At 50.4% G+C, this 15254-nt stretch overlaps 1 protein-coding gene across 1 annotated transcript; it reads right to left on the bottom strand.

The window, feature by feature from the left end:
* Window positions 1-687: 687 nt before the first annotated feature.
* LOC126017687 (pepsin A) lies at window positions 688-10168 on the bottom strand. Its single transcript, XM_049779733.1, has 9 exons — window positions 10113-10168; window positions 9424-9583; window positions 7040-7157; window positions 5547-5665; window positions 4858-5057; window positions 3738-3854; window positions 2273-2417; window positions 2084-2182; window positions 688-837 (listed from the first exon to the last, which is right to left on the bottom strand). The coding sequence occupies exons 1-9, from the start codon at window positions 10166-10168 to the stop codon at window positions 688-690; spliced, it is 1164 nt and encodes a 387-aa protein (XP_049635690.1).
* Between the last annotated feature and the right edge of the window lie 5086 nt (window positions 10169-15254).

Below are 15254 nucleotides of genomic sequence, written 5' to 3'. Positions count from 1 at the left end.
CCCCCAAGAAGGTCTTGGGCAGAGTCTGTTGCACCCTAACTTAGAATATTTAGGTCGAGAGAAGGGTGGACCACAGTTGTCTGTGTTCAGGGCTGACTCCTGGCTCTGTGCTCAGGACTCTTGGCTGTACTCGGGGACCATATGGAATCCTGCTTGGGTTGGCCACATGCAAAGCAAACACCCTCTTCATTGTGCTATAGCTCCAGTCCCATGGTTGTGTTTTTATGTGACTCTCCCAGTTGGATCTCCAGGTTTTCCTGGCTCTGTTAGAATTATCTGTGATGGAGTGAGTTTAGCAGACTGGAGCTCAGGGTTTGCATGTGGAAGACCCAGATTCAATTCCTGGCATTGCCTGGTCCCCAGAGAATCGCCAGGTAAGAAATCACTCAGGGAGGGCTGAAGAGATAGGAGAGGGGTTCAGGCATTTGCCTTGCAAGGCGGCTGATCATGCTTCTATCCCTAGCACAACCAGGCGTCACTCTGGAGCATACCTGCCTATGGTTCCCAGAACCAAACCGCCCCCCCCCAAATAGAAATCACTCAAATCAACAGATGGTTTCAGAGGAGATAATTTTATTCTACATCATGGGTGTGGGGCCTACAACCCCCTTCTGTGATCCAGCAGAGGGAGAGTCAGGAGAAGGATGGGGACAAAGGTTCTGGAGGTGGTGAAGGCCACCTTCAGGCTTAGGCCACGGGTGCCAGGCCCACCCTGTTGTTGCCCCTGTCGAAGACGGCGAAATATTGGCGGATGAAGACATCACCCAGGATCCAGAGCTCGCCAGATGGGGTGGGGATGTCCATGCCCTGGAAGCCGCTGGTGCATCCTTGCTGGTTCTGGAGAGAAGTGGAAGGAAGTGAGGAGATGGGAGCCTGACTGGGATCAGGCCCTTGGGGTCTGGGGAGGGAGGGTGGCGGTGGGCACCCCAGGTGAGGTCTGCCGGGATGGGCTGCTCAGTTAGCTATGATGCTGGTTGCAGGTGTTTGTGTGTGTGTGTGTGTGTGTGTGTGTGTGTGTTTATTTTTCTGGCAGACACACAAACCCCATCAGAAAGAATGAAGAGGTGTTTGTGCCTTGCTGCGGAATGGGCCTGGCCCAGCCTTTCCTCATATTTTGCATAGCACTGTGTTCAATCCCTTGGTCTCTTGGCCACTGTCTGGGCTACCTGTTCAGTTACTCTGGGGGCTTTGAAAACTCTCCCTTGCTCAGGCTTCACCCCACCCCCTGAATCACCATATTGTGGAGCCCCCAGATTTTAGTCCTTCAGGCCGAATCATGCTGCTGCCCTAGACATAGTTCCTCTTTTTGTTCCTAGACATAGTTCCTCTTTTTGTTCTTTGGGCCATACCTGGTGGTGTTCAGGGGTTCCATTTGGATCTACCCTCAGGAATCACTTCTGGTGGTGCTCAGGTGATTATATGGGATGCCAGGGATCAAACCCAGACTGACCGTATGCAAGGCAATCACCCTCCCCACTGTGCTATCGCTCTGGCCCAAAGCTTCCCTCCACCTGGCATGCAGGCTTGCCACACTGCTTATTTCACTAAAGGTTGATGACTGGGGGTGACAGAAGGTTTGTCCTAAGCCTAAAAGCTCTGATTCCTATAGTTGCAATATTCTGTTTCCCATAGTGCCACCACAGCCTAGTTACAGACCTACCATCTTGTGTTTGAAGAAAAATTAAGGGGCTGGAGTGATAGTAAGTGGAAATGGCATTTGCCTTGCACACGGTCTACCCGGGTTCATTCCAGACATCCTTTATAGTCCCCTGAATACCTCCAGGAGTAATTCCTGAGTGCAGTCAGGAGTAACCCCTGAGTAACTACTGAGTGTGGTTCCCCCCACCAAAAAAAAAAAAAAAAGGAGAGAGAGAGAAACTGAGTCTGAGAGAAGTTGCAGCATGCTCCAAATCTCATCAATATCAAAGGAACTGGGCCAGGCCAGTTCAGGGTTGGGGGGGGGGGCTTTGTCCACTCTTCAACCCATGCATTTTTCCTCCCACATTCGTGGTCCACAGCAGGAGTCATCTCTAGCATGTGGAAATGTATACCCCTCACAGCACAATACAGGGCCCCCTCTCACCTTCAGGATATAAGCACTGGCAGGCAAGGGGTACTGGATGCCATTGATGGTGAAGACTATGTCTGGCAGGCTCTGGATGGATGAGCAACTGACCACCATCTGCAAAACGGGGACAATAGGAGAACTTGGTGTCCTCTGCCCTGCGCTCAGTGCACGGGGCTCGGACTAGGCCTTTTGGGCGGGACCCACCTGGCCGTTGGCGTTCCGGCTGGCTCCGATGGAACTCTGGATGTTGGCAATGGCATTGTTGGGACCAGACAGCAGTGAAGTTCCAGTGTCCACGATGGCCTGGCAGCTCCCACTGCAGGCGATGGTCTGTCCGTTCATGGTGATGCTGAGGGTGAGAGGCAAGTCAGGGTTTGGATCCCCCAGAGAAAACATCTGCAGGGCAGGGGTCCTGGATAGTCAATCCCTCCTAGCCATTCTCTGGATCATTCAGAATATTTTTCTTTTTTCTTTTTTGGTTTTGGTGGTGCTCAAGGCTTACTCCTGCCTCTGTGCTCAGGAATTGTTCCTGGCGGGGCTCCAGGAACCATATGAAATGCTAGGGATCAAATCCAGAACAATTGTGTACCAAGCAAGCATCGTCCCTGCTATACTATCTCCCCAGACCATTTTGCAGAGTTTATTATTTTTGTTTGTTTTAGGGTCACAGCGATGACGCTAAGGGGTTACTTATGGCCCTGAGCTTAGAAATTGCTTCTGGCAGACTCAGGGGACCATATGGGATGCCGGGACTCAAACCACTGTATGTCCTGGTTCAGCTGCGTGCAAGGCAAACGCCCTACCACTGTGCTATCTCTTCGGCCCCCATGCAGAGTATTTCTGAGTTGCTCTTTCACCCTCTATGCTTCCCTCCATGGTCCAATGCAGCCAACATTGACTCTGAGCACTGTCACCGATGCTGACTTCTGGAAGTAAAGACCCATATGGAAGAAAATAAATATGTGGTGACAGGAAGAGAGGAAATAGAAGCAGAAACTCACTGGGGTGGTTTCTGGGGAAACAGGGGCAGTAAGTTGGCTCAGAGCAAAGGGTGATGGAGACAGAAGGCAGGAGTCCTTGTTACTACAAGGACAGATGCAGTGAGTGACTGGTATTAGCAGGATTATAAGTGTTGGGTCCCAGGGCCCTGGTCACTCAGGGCAAAGCCAGTAGACTGGCCCCAATGGGAAAGAACTGGAAAGTGACACTGAGGGAGAAGGGCTGAGTTTGCTCTGAAGGGGAAAGTGTGAAAAACATCTTTGGGGTCTTTCATTTTGGCTGAGTCCTTAACAGCTGCCCCTTGACTTCCTTGGGATCCCTCTTATTGGTCCTCTCCATTTGTCCTCTTTGCCCTGTGTCTATTTATCTGAGTGATTGTTCTGTTTTGCCTTTTTTTTTTCCCTTTCTAGATCATAATCGTCAATGCTCAGGGGTCACTCCTGGCTCTGGGCTCAGGAATCACTCTTGGGGGTGCTGAGGTACTGCACGGGATGCTGGGGATTGATCCAGAGTGCTTTTGTGCAAAGCAAGAACCTTGCCTGCTGTGCTATCACTCCAGCCCCTATCTGAGGGGTACTAGACTGCTTAGTTTGCTGGGACACCCTAAGAAAATACTGGGAGTATTTTTGGGGGCCCTGCCAGGCTGTCAGTCGCCTCTGCCTGAGCTCACCTGTCCACGGTGATCTGCCAGTAGCCCTCGGCGGACAGGGGCACCCAGTTGAGGTTTCCAGTGTAGTAGGAGGAGTCGATGCCACCGAACATCACCACACTGCCGCTCTGGTCATTGCTGTGGAGACAGGAAGTCATTCATTCATTTACTCTCTCATTCGCTCCACAGGTCAACCTTGGTCAGCCTAAGAGTGAGCCTTAGCTGGACTCTTGTGATTCTCATCCTTGCCCTAGGTCCTGGCCACAGCCACTGTTCTCAATGCCACATTACAGAGAAAATGCAGCCTGAGAGGCCATGGCTGTTTGCAGAGGGTTCACTTTAAATTTTAATTTTGGTGGAGGGGGGCAGGAGAGATAGCACAGCAATGGGGTGTTTGTCTTGCACATGGCGGACCCAGGACCAAAGGTGGTTTGATTCCCGGCATCCCATATGGTCCCCTGGGCCTGCGAGGTGTGACTTCTGAGCCAGGAGCATAACTAGGTGTGACCCAAAAACCAAAAGAAAAAATTTTTTTGGTGAAGGGGTGTTTTGGGCCACACTTAGCAATGGTTGAGAGAGGATGGAACCAGGGTAGCTACATGCAAGGCATTGCCTTACCCTTCTATTCTATCTCTCTGGCCCAAGAGTGGGTTTAATTTCTTTTTTATTTAAGAAAATGTTGTAGCTACACCCAGCATTGCTCAAAGATTATTCTTTGTTCTGCACTAAGGGATCACTCCTGGAGATGCTTGAGGGACCATATGGGAAGCCAGGGACCAAACCCAAGTGGGCAGCATGCAAGGCAGTGCCTTAACCCTTTATTCTATTTTCCTGGCCTAAAAGTGGGTTCATTTTAGACCATGTGGGGGACACAGCTCTGAGGACTGGTGCTAGTAGAAATATAGCTCATTTAAGCCTCATAAGTCAAAGTGACAGAGGCTTTGGGGATTATAGAAGATGAATGAGAACTATCCTCCCGAGAGGGCCTTGGTGTGGTTCTCTGCACATCTCCTGGCTTCCACATCTGGTGGAAACCTTCTGCTCACCAAAAAGCCTTTTTGTGGCCCAGCTGCCCCAGACGACCCCGAGGCCGGGTCAGGTACCCCTTAAAGTGCCCCAGAGGACTGTACCCTCCACTCACGAGCTCAGATAGACAGAGAACAGATCCTGGGAGACCAGGCCCTGATTCCACATGTTGTCAAAGACAGGGGTGGCCCCGGAGGAGGCAATGCTGGGGTAGGCCAGCCCCAGGATGCCATCGAAAGGTGAGTAGTACAGGAAGGAGCCCGGCTCGGTCTGGCTGAGGCCGAAGATCTGGTTGGTGTCAGCGATGCCGGCGACCTGCGGGCGGGACATCCACATGTTAAGTCACCAGGATTTCTCCCACTCACTGCTTGTGGGTTTTAGCTTTGGGGTGGCAGCTGGAAAGGGGTATGGGCTGGTTTCTGGCAACCCTGACCTTCAAACCAGACCTCATCCTCATGACCACTAAGCTGGGAACGTTTGCTGTTGCAGCGCCCATGGGCACACACAGCAGGTCTGTGTCCCTGAGAATTCGGGGTTCACTCAGTGGGATTATTGGCCAGAGGAGAAGGTGAGACAGAGAAGCTGGAAGAGAACTGAGTTTTCTTCCCCCATCACCTTGAGTCCCTGTCAGAGCATTCGGCGTGGTGGGGCTAAGGGGGCCAATCAGTGTCCTTTTGACTTCTCAATCCCTTCTTTACCTCAGCAGATTTCACAGACAGACCCTGGATCCCGTGTCACAGGATGTGCAGGTTTTGGGGTGCAGCCTCCCCTATCTAGAAACTGCCCCTGGCCTGTATTGCTCACCTGGACGGTGTCGTAGCCCAGAACACCGGTCATGCTCCCGGTCCCATAGGCAATGGACAAGGTCTGGCTGGTGGACTGGAAGGTGGAAGACTTCTGGGGGTTGAAGCGGTTGTGGTTGGCTGCAGGAAAAGGAGCCCCAGGTCAGCCTTCGAAGGCTGACCTGGGTCCTAGGATGAGGCATCCTCAATCTGGTCTAGCTGCTGGGAAGTGGGTGGGGAACCTTCCCCAAACCTCTACTCCCAGGGGCCCTCCCTCTGCTCTGCAGATACGGCAGCAGTCAGGGGCGACACAGGAACAGCTGAAGTAAGGATATCGTGGAGCTCTGGGGCCACTGCCACTGAATAAAAAAGGGTTAAAAGCCAGGCCCAGAGAGATAGCACAGCGGCGTTTGCCTTGCAAGCAGCCGATTCAGGACCAAAGGTGGTTGGTTCGAATCCCGGTGTCCCATATGGTCCCCCGTGCCTGCCAGGAGCTATTTCTGAGCAGACAGCCAGGAGGAACCCCTGAGCACTGCCGGGTGTGGCCCAAAAATAAAAAAATTAAAAAAAAAAGAAAAGAAAAAAAGGGTTAAAAGCTGATGGGCTGAAGTGATAGCAAAGTGGGGAGAGTGTTTGCCTTGCCCTGGGCTGGCCCAGGTTTGATCCCCGGAATCCCAAATGGTCCCCCGAGCCTGCTAGGAGTTATTTCTGAGGGCAGAGCTAGAAGTAACTCCTGAAAGCTGCCAAGTGTGGCCCCAAAACAAAACAAAACAAAACAAAAAAGTGTTTAAAAGCTGGAAGCCCTAAGAGAACAGCAACCAGGAATTTTATTTACTTTTTTTGTTTTGTTTTGTTTTGTTTTTGGGTCACACCCGGCAGCAATCAGGGATTACTTCTGGCTCTACACTCAGAAAAAGCTCCTGGCAGGCTCTGGGGACCATATGGAATGCCGGGATTCGAACCACCACCCTTCTGCATGCAAGGCAAATGCCTTACCTCCATGCTATCTATCCAGGACCCCTCCCCCCTTTTTTTCCTTCTGGCAACATTCAACAGTGCTCAGGTCTTTCTCCTGACTCTGAATTCAGAAATTTCTCCTATCAGTGCTAGGGAACCATATAGGATGCCAGGATCAAACCTGGGTCAGCGACTTGCAAGGCAAGCTCCCTTCCCATTGGGCTATCTCTCTGACCCTACACTGTGATTTCTTTAACCCAGTCTGTTCCTCACCACCCCCACCCCCAAGGAAGCCTCCTTGTCCTGCTTCCCCCACTAAGGTCCCTGCTGCTGACAATGCACCGCCAACCAGTCTCAGTTCTCTACTCCCCTATGGGGTTCTTTGGGGGGAACTTCTCTCTAGCATGAGCTCATCTGAGGGCATGACCCAGCCTTGGATCCTCAGCTCAGCCAAGGTCTGATGAGAAACTGCACCATGAGGCCAGCAGACTAGCAAGTAGGTTAGCTTGACTGTTGATCAGCAGGTGCTGGGGGGTTTTGCAGGGTGGGGCTACTCACAGCAGGCAGGGCTGGAGCAGTAGACTGAGGGCACCCACAGGTTGGAGGAGCCGGTATCAAAGATGACAGTGAACTCCTGAGGGGGGGTCCCGATGCCGATGGTGCCGAAATACTCCATCTGCAGGCAGAAGCAAAGAGTGGCTCAGGAGTGGGCTTTCTCCACCCTGGGCCTCCCCAAGAACTGTCTTGGGGCCCTGTCCTTGGCTACCTCCTTCCTTTTCCTTCCTTTTTCCCTCTTCTTTTTGCCTTCCTCTCCCTGACCTTCCAGGCCCCTTCTTCCAGGGAGTCTTTACTGATTGTTCTCAATCTATTCTGTGAAGAGCTGGGAATAAAATATGTCCCTTCGACCCCTCTCTTGTTTCCTGTGTCTCAGCCCTGCTATCTGAGAAAAAGGAACCTGGTTGTCAGAGCTCAGGGATGGAACCTCAGAATACTCAGCAGAGTGAACGGTCAACCAGGTGTGGAAAATGTCACCCAAGATGGAACTTCCAGGAAAGAACTGGAGACTGCCTGGGGCTTGGGACAGATGCTGGTAGTTCCCCCGTGGCCATGTCTTCTCACCCAGCTCTGTTACACCCCTGTCTGATTTTATTCCCCCTTTCTGATCAGAGCTCCCATTCCATAGCCTTTGCATTTGCCGTCTCTGTTCCAGGAGAATATTTGTTCCTGACCTTTCTGTGGCCTTCTGTGCATCGATTCAGAGCTTTTCTGACACGTCACTTCTGCCAAGAGATCCTCCTTGATTACTTGATCTAATGGATGTTCCCCCATCCATTCCTCTCTTTTCTTCCTCTTTAATTTTTCTTATCCTTCCTTTTCATTTTTTTAAAATATATTTTTATTTTTTTTTTGCCTATACCCTGCAGTGGTCAAGGTTTACTCCTAGCTTTGTGCTCAGAAATCATTCCTGGGAGCTTCGAAGGACCATATGGGATCCCCGGGATCAAACCGGGGTTGACCGCATGCAAGGCAGAGCTGTGCTAGCTCTCCAGCCCCCATTAATTTTTTTGGAGGGGGGAAACTTGTCTTTTCCTGAAACTCTCTCACACTCTTGCTTATTGATCTTTTATTTGTTGTCTCTAATACAAGCTCCAGAAATTAGGTTTCCCCATCTCTTTTCCCTTAGCTCCTTCCCCAGAGCTGCTGTTTCTAGAAGGGACTTTGTACATACTTGAGTAAAAAAAATGGATTCACTTTCCCTTACTTGCCAGATTCTATGGTAAGCATTCATCCTTCCTCTTCCCTCAAAAAAAAAAAAAATCAGAAAAAATAAACCTTCTCCAGGGGCCAGATAGCATGGAGGCAGGATATTTGCCTTGCATGCAGAAGGATGGTGGTTCAAATCCCGGCATCCCATATGGTCCCCCAAGTCTGCTAGGAGCGATTTGAGCATAGAGCCAGGAATAACACCTGAGCGCTGCCGGGTGCAACCCAAAAAACAAAAACAAAAAAAAAAACAACAAAACAAACAAAAAAAAAAAACCCCAAACCTTCCCCAAATCTTTTACTGTACCCTCTTACTCACAGGCACAATGAGGAAACTGAGGTTTCTACAAAGAAGTTGGGTGACTTGCCCATGGCCACATGCCATAGGAGCATAGAGCCTGGACTGGCACAAGGCTAGCAGGTTTCATGGGCCAGGTTCTTCAGAACAGACCACACTGGGGCCGGAGAAATTGTACAGTGGGGCCAGCATTTGCCTTGCACTCTGCTGATCCAGGTTTGATCCCCGGCATCTCATAGAGTCCCACCAGGAGAGACTCCTGAGAACAGAGCCAGGAGTAAATCCTGAGCATTGCCGGAAGTGGCCTCCCCCAACATAACAGGCCCCATTATTCTCCTGGCCACAGTATTTCCAGAAATGTCAATGACCTCACAGGGCAGGGACCTTCCTGAATCTCAACTCCGAGAACCCTCCTGAGAAGGTGATCCCATATCTTGGGTCTCTGCATCATTTCCCTCTCTGCTCCCCCAGCCCTGACCTCTCTTCCTTAAGTGCTCTGATGCCCACCCTGCCCTCTGCTTTCCTCCCTTCTGTCCTCTCAGAAGCTTCATCCTGCCTCTGGGACACCCACACTGGCTCCTGGTGACATTTCCACAGCAACATTCCATCACCCCGAGTGCTCTGTTATCTCTGCCTTGCAAGACCCTATGTTGACCATTTCCCCTTCCTGGTCCGGGGTCCAGCCTTATTCTAGGCTCCCCAGGGTACAGGAGGGCCCCACAACAGAGAAACCCTGAAACTCAGTGTCCATTGGGATGAATGAAGAAAAATTGAACGAGAGCCTGGCTCAAATTTTCCGGTGCGCCCTGCCTCTGAGACCCTGTGGGAGACAGTCCCCTGCCTGCCCGCCCCAGGTGCACATGGCATGTAGTTGACTCACATCCATGAAGTTGACCAGAGGCTGGTCAGCCAACTCAGTGGCAGCCTCGTTGGGGAAGTACTTGCTGGCGGGGTTGATGTTGTGCTTGGCAAGGAAATCCTGCAGCAGACCATTCTCTATCAGGTTCTGGCGCAGAGATTTCTTCCTCACCAGCGGGACCCTGCGGGCCAAGCATAGGCATATGAGGGTTGGAAGCAGAAGAGAAAGGAGGCAGGAGCTCTTTCGAAGGCCCAGGAGGAGCTGGGCTAAGAGGGGGGGTGGGGACAGAGGCAGGTAGAAGGAGAGAAGCCAATGCAAAAGGGACCCAGTGCTGGTGTGGTTTATGCAGAAAGAGACAGTGGGCACTGAGGTGCCAGGAACTAACTGGGCTAACCAGAGCCAGGTGGAGCTCTTGCCAGGCTACCCAGAGAAAAATGAAGGAGCAGGAGAGATGGCTGGAGGGGGAAAGAGAGGCAGGGAAGGATAAAAGTGGGGGAGAGAGGAGCTGAAGTGGTGGTACAGAGCGGTAAGGTGTCTGCCTTGCCGGTGCTAGCCTAGGATGGACTGCAGTTCAATACCCTGGCATCCCATATGGTCCCCCCAGCTAGGAGCGATTTCTGAGCCAGGAGTCACCCCTGAGCGTCACCAGGTGTGGCCCCAAAAACCAAAAAAGAAAGGTTGGGGAGAGAAAAGCAAATCGCCAGACTCACTTGTACAGGCACTCAGAGAGGGCCACCAGGCCCAGCAGAAGTAGCAGCCTCTTCATGGTTCTTCCCACTTCCACGTCTGCAGAGAAGGGAAGGATGGAGAAAATTCTGCTTCAGTTGGTGGCTGCAGCCCCTTATATACAGCACGAACTCAGGGGCCCCTATCAGCTTCCAAATGTCACCTATTCTCTCAGGTCCAATGGGAGAAGGCTCTGATAAGGTCGTCTCCTCCCCCAGCCTGACCTAGGGGACTTCCCAGGGGGTAGCTTTCCACTGGGGACAAAGCCCTTGGCCAACAGGGTCCCTGCACAGAGCCAGCCCAGCCCTGTGGCTCTCTTCCAGAGAACAAAAGGGCTGGCAGGAAAACATGACCTGCAGCATGTTTAGACAAGATGGGGCGAAGGTGATTGCAATTGGGCAGGTATACAGGGGCTCAGTGGGCCCTGATGGGTCCCCAGAGGATAGTGTTGAGATTTTTAGGGACAGCTCCATATTGGAGCAATGAGGCCAGCTCCCTTTTGCTGCTGCCCCCATGTCTATGAGTAGGTTGGTGGTCTGGGATGCAGGATGTGTTTCCTACAGACTTGGGGTGTGATGTGGGGTAATATGGGTCTACTCTTTGGGTCTTGTTAGACTGTAGATTTTGTTGCAGGTGTCCTGAGTGAAGGAGGGAGTAAGGTGGGTCATAAGGAAGAGAGAGAGATTGAGAGAGACACACAGAAAGAAATATTACCTTAACACGTTCCAGTTCAATCCTTCTTGGCCCCCTGGAAAGTGATTGGGGGGGGGCTCAAACTGTAAAGTCTGTCACAGAACCCACACTGAGTAGATACTCAGCCCCACTGGACAGCCTTGAAGACTGCTCTGAGAGTTACTTGATCCTCAAGACATGAGACCTTGTCCCCACCTTACCTTTGAGTTCTTGGGGGAACTCTGGGCTCCTGCAGGAGTGAGGAATCATTCTTTGTAGAAAAAGGAAAATCAATCTTGACCCTTGTGTGGGTTTCTTTGGGAATGATCAGGAGAGAGACAGACAGAGAGAAGAGAGAAGGAGAACACAGGCTACAAGCTTCACCAGAGAGGAGAGAGCTGAGAATATACCCCTCAAATTGAGAGGCAGGTCCAACATAGATCCTCTTGGAAAATAATTCCAGGGGTGGCCAGAGTGATAGCACAGCGGGGAGGGTGTTTGCCTTGCATATGACCTTCCCGGGTTCAATCCCTGGCATCCCATATGGTCCCTTGAGCCTTCTAGAAGTAATTTCTGAATGCAGTAATCCTTGAACATTGCTGGGTATGGCTCAACCAACCAACCAACCAACCAACAAACAAATAAATAAAATAGCTATATTTGGGAATGATCAGGAGAGAGACACACACAGACAGAGACAAGTAAAGAAAGAGAGGAGAGAGGGAGAACACAGGCCACAAACTTCTCCAAAGGGGAGAGAGCTGAGAAGACACCCACCCCAAGGTGAGAGGTAGGTGACCCAGAATGAGCCCAGGCATGTCAGGGGCCAATGACAGCACAGTGGGGAGGAAGCTTACCTTGCATGAGACCTATCCAGGTTCAATCCCCGGCGTACCTTAGGGTCCTCCGAGAACTTCCAAGAGTGATTTTTAAGCACAGAGCCAGCAGCAACCTCTGAGCCCTGCTGGATGTGGCCCAGAAAACCAAACCCAAAATAAAGAACTACTACCCACCCTCAGTACCCCCCCCCCCAAAAAAAAAAGTTAAATAAAACAAAATACTCCTTTTCCTTTGCTGGAGTTAATCCTAACTTCTATATGAGTACTGCCTCAGACTTTCCAAAGCTTAATCATGTGGTCAGTTTTTCCTGTGTTTAGGCGAACAAGACTTTGCCACGAAGCATCAAAATATTTACTGAATAGCGTCAAGAAGAGAACGAAGGAAATGTGGCATTTATATTAAGACTAGAACACAATCTGCCCATTTCCTGAAGAGTTAGAGGCAAAGAAAGAAGAGTCGTTAAAAATCTCTCTTCCTCTTGGCTTTTGATCAAGCAACAGTAATTGTATTTATTTCGTCCCCATATTGAAAAGCTCGGTTTCCTGCAATTTTTTGCTCATCACGACAAATTTGGACTCTGCAGATCCCTCAGAACACCAGGCTTTCGAACAATTCTACGAATGCCACAAAAACCTTTAGAATCTCACAAGTAACCATCTTTTCTGTTGGCAAGAAGGTTTGCTCACAGATCTTAGAAGGCTAAAAACACTGATCCACGAAACAAGCAAGGATCTCAAAGTTGCAGAAACAAACCAACCGACAAAAACACCCAGTTCTTTGCAGACCAGTGTTAAATTTACTTGGAGACCTGGGGACAAAAAGGCTGTAAAATAAAGTTATTTCAAGACAATTCATTTATTCAGCAAACTAATAAAACCATTTGCTAGGGAAAAGACCGTTGTAGTTATTTTCCTCCTCTCTGTGACCAAATTCTCCAATTCCAATAAACACAGAAGTCAAGGAACACTCCATAACAGCTGGTATTTTATTTTTTAAATTTGGGGTTTGGGGCCACACCCAGCAGTGCTCAGGACTTTCTCCTGGCTTTATACGTAAGGGTTGGGGGAACCATATGGGATGCTGCAGAATCCTTCTGCTGGTATTTTAAAGTGTCCTTGTTTTTTATTTTTATTACTCTTAGTTTGTGCCAGGGACACATTCATCAGCATGTTTCTAATAAGAGATCCCACTGGAAGGGTTTTCTTGGCATAACCCACATTTTAAAGGGAGCCGGAGCAATAGCACAGCAGGGATGGTGTTTGCCTTACCTATGGCTGACCCAAGTTCAATGTCCAGCTCCCCAAATGGTCCCCTGAGACTGCCAGGGGTGATTCCTGAGTGTAGAGCCAGAAGTAACCTGCTGGGTTTGTCTTTCCCCTCCAAATTAAAAACATTTGGCTAACCCAAGTTCAATCTCCAGCATTGCCAGGAATAACTCCTGAGCTTTTGAGTTTGGGCCCAGGTGTGGCCCAAAAGCAAAACGAAAGAACACGAAAGTGCTTTTCCATCTTAAGCATCTTAAAGGAATTTTTTTCGTTTGTTTATTTGATTTTTTGTTTTTAGGCTACATCCTGCTTTTGTGCTCAGAAATTGCTCTTGGCAGGCTCGGGGGACTCTATGGGATGCCGGGAATAGAACCAGGGTCAACTGCATGCAAGGCAAGTGCCCTACCTGTTGTGTTATCACTCTGGCCCCCAAAAGAAAATGTTTCAAGGCTGAATTTCCCACACATTCACTCCAAGTCATAGCAGCTGCAGAGACTCTGAAGCGGGAAAACCGAAAACAAGATGTTTCTTGTGTTTTCCTTCTCACAGAGCTTCAGTTGCTCCCTTCCAGGGCACTTTGGCCCCTTCTGACTTGAGGTCCCAGTGGCAGCTGTAACTTGGGCAGTGAAGGGATATAATTATTGGAGGTATAATATAATTATTGCCATTCCAGGAATGGCAGGCCTGGTTCCCCGGTAGGGAACCCCTGAGGCTTTTAGGAGTTGTTCCATTGGGGTCCTTCCTCAAGGACCTCTGTGTCAATGACCTAGGCTGCCTTGGATTTGTGTCTGTCTTGGCCCCAGTGACAATTAGTGCCTGAAGATCTCAACTTCCACCAACAAAGGGAGAGAGAGCAAAAGCGAGTGAGTGAGAGAGAGAGAGAGAGAGACAGACAGAGAGAGACAAAGACAGAGACAGAGAGACAGAGAAACAGAGATACACTACTACCTGTTCAACACACCTCAGTCCCCTGGAGAAGTACCTAAAGTCCGATAAAGTTGGTTCTGGGTACCTGGTCAAAATGGGCTTTTACTTTATTTTATTTTAGTTTGGGGGCCACATCCAGCAATGTTCAGAACTTACACCTAGTACTACATTCAGAAATCACTCCTGACAGTGCTCAGGGGACTATATGGGATGCCAAGGAATGAACCCGGGCCGGCTCTGTGCAAGATAAGTGCCCTGCCCGCTGTACTAACGCTCCTGCCCCATGGTTGTGTTTCTATGTGATGCTCACAGTTGGATATTCCTAGCTCTCTTAGAACAGAATTATCTGAACTGGAGTGAGTTTAGCAGGCTGGAGCTCAGGCTTTGCATGCGAGAGACCCAGATTCGATTCCTGGCATTGCCTGGTCCCCAGAGAACCGCCAGGTAAGAAATCACTTAGACAGGGCTGGAGAGATAGGACAGAGCTCAGGCATTTGTCTTGCAATGTCGCCAACCCTGCTTCTATCTTTAGCATTACCAGGGGTTACTCTGGAACATCACTGGGTATGACCCCCAAATTAAAACCCTCCTCCCCCAGAAAATAAGGGAGGGGAGATGGAAACAAAGAGGAGAGAAGAGAGGAAAGAGGAGAGGAGGAGACAGGAGAGGTTTATGAGCACATGTTCAGCTTTGGCTGCAGTCACCTTCTTGGGGTGCAAAATGGAAAGACAAGGGGAACACATGTGCCTGCCATGTGTTTATAATGGCTTTGGCATGATCCCCCCAGCTGAAAACAGCACGCATGGCTGTTCTCTGGATGAATCCTTGGTACTCATGTGAGGGTAGAGAAACAACTGAGCTGGAGCAAGGAGCTTGGCTAAGGTTCTTTTGGGCCTTGGTAAAGGGTGGGGTTGGGGGCTGGAAACTGCTCCCTGCTTTCTGGGGCTGGGAGCTGGAGGACCAGGAGATTCGAGGGCCTTAGTTTGGGGGGTGGAAAGTTTCCTCTTCTCATAGACCCCATGCAGCTGGCTTAGCCCAGACCAGGACTTAGCTGGGGACAGCTGTGTGTGGGGAGGGAAGGGGACACGGGTATCAGACATGTCGGGGGGCACTTGGGACACCATTGATAAAAAGGCTGGTGACTAGCCCCCACCTCCATCAGGTCTGCCTACACTTGCCCTTTGCTGCTTTGAGTGTCTGTGTATGTGTGTGTGTGTGTGTGTGTGTGTGTGTGTGTGTGTGTGTGTGTGTGTGTGTAAGCTTCATGGAGACCCCCCCAGGCTTCCAAGGAGGCTCTTACTTTTTTTTCAAGGAGGCTTTTACACTCATCTTGGGGTGATAGGGGTGGGGACAACATGTGGGATCCTGTGGAGCAAGCTGACTGGCTAAGCCGGAGGGTGGGTGCCAGTGTGTGGAGGGCAA

Source organism: Suncus etruscus, chromosome 9 (assembly GCF_024139225.1).
Source record: "Suncus etruscus isolate mSunEtr1 chromosome 9, mSunEtr1.pri.cur, whole genome shotgun sequence".
Classification (NCBI taxonomy): domain Eukaryota; kingdom Metazoa; phylum Chordata; class Mammalia; order Eulipotyphla; family Soricidae; genus Suncus; species Suncus etruscus.
Note: the sequence above shows the minus strand (reverse complement) of the source record. Positions and strands in the feature narration are given on the sequence as shown.